This window comes from Chelonia mydas, chromosome 9 (assembly GCF_015237465.2).
Source record: "Chelonia mydas isolate rCheMyd1 chromosome 9, rCheMyd1.pri.v2, whole genome shotgun sequence".
NCBI classification, from domain to species: domain Eukaryota; kingdom Metazoa; phylum Chordata; order Testudines; family Cheloniidae; genus Chelonia; species Chelonia mydas.
This window is the reverse complement of record NC_057855.1, coordinates 98228381-98235986: the sequence shown is the minus strand read 5'-3', so window position 1 is coordinate 98235986 and position 7606 is coordinate 98228381. Positions and strand designations below refer to the sequence as shown.

The 7606-nt window shown below is 50.5% G+C and overlaps 1 protein-coding gene and 1 long non-coding RNA gene across 2 annotated transcripts in view; both read left to right on the top strand.

Moving 5' to 3' along the window:
- Window positions 1-670: 670 nt before the first annotated feature.
- STK26 (serine/threonine kinase 26) overlaps window positions 671-7606 on the top strand; it is a 54959-nt gene continuing 48023 nt past the window's right edge. Inside the window, exons 1-2 of the mRNA XM_037908662.2 lie at window positions 671-896; window positions 983-1094. Coding sequence (XP_037764590.1) covers window positions 1053-1094 — 42 coding nt within the window. The 5' untranslated portion in view covers window positions 671-896; window positions 983-1052. The remainder of the gene's footprint in view (window positions 897-982; window positions 1095-7606) is intronic.
- On the top strand, window positions 1197-3565 carry LOC122461822. Its single transcript, XR_006284021.1, has 2 exons — window positions 1197-2360; window positions 2462-3565. It is a non-coding gene; the product is annotated as an uncharacterized LOC122461822 (long non-coding RNA).

The following is a 7606-nucleotide window of genomic DNA, read 5'->3' as shown; positions in this document are numbered from 1 at the left end:
GAGAGGGGGCCTCAAAGCATCTGGGGCAAAAAAAGGGGGGGGGGGGGAAAGGATAGCTCAGTGGTTTGAGCATTGGCCTGCTAAACCCCGAGTTGTGAGTTCAATCCTTGAGGGAGCCATTTAGGGATCTGGGGCAAAAACTGGGGATTGGTCCTGCTTTGAGCAGATGGGATGGGACTCGGTGACCTCCTGAGTATCCCTTCCACCCTGAGAGTCTAGGATTCCATGATCTCCAATCTACGGCACCGCCTCCACCCTCATGAGGAGACCAAAGGCCCCGGAGCCGCGGACCAGGGCAGGTCTTCGGAGCCGCGGACAAGGCCCCCCCGGTGGTTGACAAACACCATCCCTCGGGACCAAGCGGTGGGCCGCGGCCCCCTCCTCCGCGGGCAGGGCGCAGGGGCAGCCGAGCCCGGGGCCAGGCGAAGGGACTGGCCGGCTTGCTCTGCTCCCGGGGGGTCCCACGGCTCTGGCTCCCGCAGGGGCGAGGCCCAGGCCCGCGCTGGGGGGGCGGGCGCGGCGGCCTCCTCTCGCCAGGGCCGCCCTGGCCCCGGCTCCCCGCCCCGTGGGCGGCCCCGAAGGCGGGGGGCGGGTGACGCGGGGCCGTGTCCCGGCGGCTCCACCCCGCGCGGCCGGAGCCGAGGAGACGGAAGGACGGAGCCGCGGCCGCACCACCGCTTCCCCGAGCCCAACATGGCGCTGGCCGCCGCGGCGCCCTGAGCCCAGCCCCGGCCTCGCCGCCCCGCCGCCCCGCGCCCGCCGCCGCCGGACCTTCCCGCCCCACCCCGCCGGGGCCATGGGCAGAGCGGGCGGCAGCCGCCGGCCAGGCCGCGCCTAGAGCCCCGCCGCCGGGCATGGGAGAGCGGCGCTAGGCGCCCCGCAGCGACCCCCCTCAGGTGAGCCCCGGGCCGGGGCCGGGGCCGGGGCGGGGAGCGGAGCCCGGCCCGGCCTAACCAGCCTCCCTCCGGCTTTGTCCTTGCAGGCCCCGCCGCAGGCAGCCCCTCCCGGCCGGAGCCGCAGCCAGAGCCAGCCGCGGGCGGCGCCCGGCCGCCATGGCCCACTCGCCGGTGGCCGTGCAGGTGCCCGGCATGCAGGTGAGCGGGGCGGGCCCGGCCCGGGCGGGAAATGGAGGCCGGGGAGCGGGGCCTTGCCCGGAAGCGGCGCGGCCGGGCCGGTGCCGGCGGGCGGGCGGGGGGGGGCCGCTGGCGGCTCGGGCCGGGCGTCGGCTGCGGCCTGCGCGTGTCTGGCCCGCCCGGCCCGGCGTGACCAGGCCGCGGGGGGCGACGGGGCCCGGCCCGGCGAGTCCTTGGGCAGGACCTTGGGCCGGGGCGGCGGGCGGGAGCTGGGGGTGCCGCCGCCCCCCACCCCGCTCCTGGCTCCCGGAGCCCCTCGGGCGCTGCGCCCGCCGGGGGGGGGTCCCCTGACCGGGCTTGGGGGTAGGTGGGGTCTCGGACCCCGACGCCTTGGTGGGGGCGAGTGGGGGGGGCTGCCCCCTCAGCGCTGGGGGGGGCCCGGCTTTGTTCAGAGGCCGCCCCCCCGCAGCACCCGAGTGCTGTTAAACCGATTGCAAACAGCACGAAGTCTCCGGGTGCGGGGGCGCGGGTGAAATGGCATCGCAGCCCCGCCGGCCAGGGCACGCCAGACAGGCCTTCCCCGGCTCCTGGCGCTGGGCCTGGATCGCAGGTTCCCGGGAGACCTTCTGGTGAATGGGAAGAGATGGGGGAAGTGGAGCCCTGCCTTCATCCAGGCTGGCAGCTCGGCTGCTCCTAGGAGGTGTCGGTCTGTTGGCAGTTCCCAGGCTGGGCCGGGCCGGGAACCTCCCTGGAAAACGGGGCTTCTGTGTATTTGTTGCTGGGGCCCTTGACAGTTCGTTCTCTTTGTTTTCGCAACTGTAGCAGCGGTGTCCCCGCCTGTCCTTTCCCCTCTTTCCAACGTCCTAAAACAGATTTAGGGTGGGGTTTTCAAATGACCCTAAAGGAGTTAGGCACCAAATGCCCGTTTCTATGGGATTTGCGCATCAAACTCCTTAAGCCTGGTCTATGCTAGGAAATTAGCTTGTTATAACTGCATCTCTTGGGGGCTCTGTCGACCTAGCTACTGTCTGTCCGGGAGGTGGACTACCCTCCCTGCCTCGCGAACCCCTCCTGTAGGTGTAGGTAGCATCTTCTCTGCAGCAGTAGCACGGCACAGCTGCGCACTGGTTTATGTGTAGACATATCCTTATTTTCCTTTGAAAATCCGAGCCCTGTAACTTTCCCAAATGAATGTGATGATCCATAATATTGATGCTACAGTGTTTTCAAGATTGCAAGCCATTTCAGCCCCCCCCCCCCCCCCCCCACTGAGATGTCCTATTATTGGTATGTCTTAGTTTTTGTAAAATAAATATATAAAATATTTGTCTCTTAATAGTTGTGTCTAATGTTTCTAGTAACATCTTTCTCTTTTTTCCTCTATCTAGTTTAAATGTCACTTGTTTCTTTCATACTTTTTTTAATTGGGTGAGTGGTGTGTGAAAAGTAAGAGAATTCTTCTGAGATGGTGTATATTCATAAACTCTGGAAGGCTTTGTGCCAGGATCATGGACGGGACAGCTACAACAGAAAACACCGAACCATACAAGATGGAAAATGCAATTACTATTTTCAAGTTTTCCCTTCGTTTTGCAGTCATGCCTGTAAAATCAAGGAAGACATTAATACAATAGCTTTTAGGATGTATGTTGGATAATTCTATGTAGAGTAAAAGAAGTTTTAAAGCTGCTAGTAACAATATTTTGAGTGTGATTAGATGCAGCTTGTAAGTATTTGTGGAATGTTTACCCAAACACTATAATTGTACGCTTTCCAAAAATGAACTTTCAGCAAAGTAGGCCAGGCCAGTGATAACATTTGTAAGGATAAAGTTAATACCATTATTTCTGAAGATCTGCGCAATTTTTGTACTTTTCTAAAATCTTTTGAATTTCTCCTTTCAAAGAAATTGCTTCACCAACTTTTTGACGGTGCAGAGAGATGTGAAACCATACTTTTGCCATACCAATTTAACCTGCCAATACGCTTAATCTCCATAATGACAGGTTTCAGAGTAGCAGCCGTGTTAGTCTGTATTCGCAAAAAGAAAAGGAGTACTTGTGGCACCTTAGAGACTAACTAATTTATTTGAGCATAAGCTTTCGTGAGCTACAGCTCACTTCATCGGATGCTCAAATAAATTTGTTAGTCTCTAAGGTGCCACAAGTACTCCTTAATCTCCATACTATATCAATATTATTGATGATACATTTTTAAAAATTAGAAGCAAGGGAGAAGTCTTAGTTTGAGCCTTTTCTTTTTGTTGTGTCCCATGGTGTGACTTCGCTTCAGAGAATTTTCTTATATTGCTTTGATAAGCATTTTGGACACGTTTTCTATCTAAAAATTCTGTAATCTGGTTGCCCATTTCTTTATCTTAAAAGATCTTTAATATATTGATATTCTACTTTTTTGGGCTGTAGTATAGTTCAGCAAGGACCCTGACATTATTTAAAGCACTGTTTTCCGATATTAAACTTTATATAATAGTACATTTCCTTTCACTACTGTGTTTTTAGTTTAACCCAAACCCTTTGATGTACACATGTAGACTTAAAGCACATTTTCCTTAAGTGCTCATAAGTACATCTGAGTAGAATTGATGTTTTCTCCTTGAGACTATTTTTTTATGAAGACAAGTATAAGAAACATTAAAAGCTTTTCTAGAATATAAAAGATTTTGAGTTTAGTGTAAAATTATTCTGCATGGTATTCCCCTTTGCACATTTTACTGTTCTGTGACTGGTTAAAGAAACTATGAAAGAAGTCATTAAATCAGGGATGGGCAAACTACGGCCCGGGGGCCACATCCGGCCCTCTCGATATTTTAATCAGGCCCTCGAGGTCCCACCGGGAAGTGGTGTCCGGGGCTTTCTCTGCTCCGGTGCTCCAGCCGGGGACGGAGTCAGGGTATTGCCCCACTCCGCATGGCTCCCAGAAGCAGCAGCATGTCCCCTCTGGCTCCAACGCATAGGGGCTGCCAGGGGGCTCTGTACGCTGCCCCTGCCCTAAGTGCCGCCCCCGCTGCTCCCATTGGCCAGGAACCGCAACCAATGGGAGCTGCAGGGGTGGCGCCTGCGGATGGGGCAGCGCACAGAGCCGCCTGGCCGCAACTCCGCATAGGAGCCAGAGGGGGGATATGCTGCTGTTTCTGGGAGCTGCTTGAGGTAAGCGCCCCTCAGAGCCTTCCCCCCGACCACCTCCAACATCCCTGCCCCAGCCCTGATCCCCCCCCCATCCTCCAAACCCCTCAGTCCCAGCCCAGAGACCGTCCTGCACCCCCAACCCCTCGTCCCCAGCCCCACCCCAGAGCCCGCATCGCCAGCCGGAGCCCTCCTGCACGCCAGCCTCAGTTACATGAGCATTCATGGCCCACCATACAATTTCCATACCCAGATATGGCCCTTGGGCCGAAAAGTTTGCCCATCCCTGCATTAAATGATTAGGAGATAGAAATGGTTTTCTTTTTTTCTTTTTTCTTTTTTTTTTTTAATTTGAATTAGTATTATTTATTGAAGGTCACCTGAGTAATTATTAAAGCATTACCTGCTTCTGGTCGGTGTTAAAATTAAATGCATGAAGTTTGATTTAAGAAAGCGTAAACAGATCCGAGTATGGTGGAATAAGATCCAAAAGTTATGTTAAAATTAGCACTGTGGGAAAGTGTGTCTGTAATCTCAAACCATCATCTACCATGTAATGTTGGAAGGATTTTTTTGTTTTTGTTGTAGTGTAGGAGTTGGAAACAGAATTTATGGAAGGGAATGTGCTGTAGCTATAACGTTTTCAGCTGTATTATGATAATACTTTCCCCTTTCTGTCCATTATTTAATTATGCATAAAAGCAAAATAACATTCCATGAACAAAAACAATGTGATAATCTATTATATTGCTTGTAGGCTAATTTCCAGACAGAAATTTTGTTAACATAGTTTTGAGGTTGCACAGAGATTTCTTCTGCTCTTATTAGAAAAAGCCCTTAAAATGTTTGTTTAATAGAAAAACAAAAATCCAAATGTTGGAAACTATGGAAAGTCCACACAAAGGTCGCTAAAGCAATCCTAACTTTGCCCTTACATTACCGCCCTGACAGCAATAGGAGACTCGGACAATCTTATTAATTACACAGGTTTATCTCATGAATAGCTATGAAAACACTTAGAGTGGGTGCATAGACTCCAAAATATTTTGTACAGCTTATACTCAGTTCATGAAATAACATGTGCACGGTAACTCCTCACTTAATGTTGTAGTTATGTTCCTGAAAAATGCGACTTTAAGCGAAACAGTGTTAAGTGAATCCAATTTCCCCATAAGAATTAATGTAAATAGGGGAGGTTAGGTTCCAGGGAATTTTTTTTCACCAGACAAAAGACATACACACACACAGAGCGATGATGATTCTGAAGCTTGGTTGTGGTGGTGAAATCAGAGGGTGGGATATTTCCCAGGGAATGCCTTACTGCTAAATGATGAACTAGCACTCAGCTGAGCCCTCAAGGGTTAACCGATTGTTGTTATTGTAGCCTCACGCTCTACAAGGCAGCACGAATGGAGGGAGGGGAGACAGCATGGCAGACAGAAACACACACCCTGTGTGTGAGAGAGAGATGCGCATTGCTCCTTTAAGTACACTGATCCCACTCTAAGTACAGTGCCTTTTTACGTTAATCAGCAAGCTGAGACAGCAGCTGCTGCCTGGAAGCTCCGTCCGTCCTGAGCCCTGACGTGTCCACCCTCCCCCCCGGCTCTATGGAAGATGGGGTAAGCTGGGTGCAGGAGCGGGAGGCACCCTGACATTAGCCCCCACCCCCGCAGCAAGCAGGAGGCTCCAGAGAGCAGCTCCAAGGCAGAGGACAGGAGCAGCACATGGTAGTGGGGGGAGGGACAGCTGAACTTCTGGCTGCTGATACTGTGCTGGGCGGCTGCCGCACAGGGAACTTTGGGGAATTGATGGGGGGCTGCCGGTCCACCCTGGTTCCAAGCCCCCTCCAGCCAGCTCCAATGGGCTGCTCTTCCTGCAAGCAGTGGACAAAGCAGGTGGCTGCCAAACGACTTATAAGGGAGCATTGCAGAACTTTAAAAGAGCATGTTCCCTAATTGATCAGCAACGTAACAATGAAACAATGTTAACTGGGACGACTTTAAGTGAGGAGTTACTGTAATCAGGAATTGCTAAGTACAAATAGCCTGCTAAGTACATTTTCTTCTGTAGGTTCCATATGCACAGAACCTAACAAAGCTCTGTGTGTCTATGTATTCACACTTCTAAGCCAAACTCATAAAATTACAGCACATAGATTAGAAGAGTAAAGGCTAGCATGGTGATGAAGCATCATGCTTAGTGTTGGAAACGCGTATATAACACTAATGCTCGGAGGTTCAGATTTTTAACATTCTACCTGCAGATTATATAAATAGTATGTTCTACAAATTTAAGATTAGAACAGAAAGTGAGAGATGAATGGAGCTAAAGGAGCACTGTTAAGGTTGCCATTGATCTGAACCATGGTTTTCCATGGCCTCCAATGTGTGTTTGGAATTTGTTTTGTAACGTAACACTAACTTAAAAAAAAAAAACAGAGCATGAAAATTTAAAGTGGAAGGAAGAGTTTAAAATAGCTTCCTACTGCTAGAATAATTTAGTGTCTCTCTCTGAAATCCTATTCCACAGAGGCCCCCTGAAGAAAAGTGCTTCTAGGTATAAATTGTGAGAGCTGTCTTGCACTAACAGTTTTGGGGGTGAAGGATAGGTATTCCTGAAGTTGGAAGAGGGATGTGGTGGGCTGCTTAGTAGGAGGGCTCATCTCCCACTGCATTTCTTTGACTTAGCTGGCCAGGCGTGTATTTGGAAGGGCCACATCAAATACAGATGAGCAAGGCTTTAATATCCCTGCTATACCTTTCATTTCAGATGGGTGCAGGCTGAGATGAGTCTTCGCTACTGGACAGCCCTTAATATTTTACTATGAAAATCATTTGAAGTTGGTCTTTCCAGCTTTGATTATTTTCTAAGTGTATAGATGGATAACCAAATAGCTCGAGAGTGGACAGTTAAACACTTAAGAATTAACAGGAAAATTGCCTTTAAAGTTCCTGATGAATCATTTGTGCTTTCCAAAGGCAGTCCTTAAACCCTGTGTGGAAAATACAATTTTTGCTGGTCTTTGTGTGCTTTCTCCACCAATGGAAAATCACTGGAGAAATAACATCTTCTAGTTGGAGGAGTGGTTGGTGAGCTTTTCCTTTCCTGCTTCTAATTTGTGTGTTATCAGAATTCATCTAATATTCAGCACTGGTGGAAATGTCTTGGGATATTCTGTCTATTGGGTACAAGGAGTAGGGGGATTATGTGGAGGTGAGGATATTTTGTGAATTATTTATGACTGAATTTGAGGTCTTCTCTGTCTCAGGTAGGAGAAGTTTACTGGAGAATATTTGGCTGATTGACACTTATCCCATGTGGGTTTCAGAGTAGCAGCCGTGTTAGTCTGTATCCGTAAAAAAGAAAAGGAGTACTTGTGGCACCTTA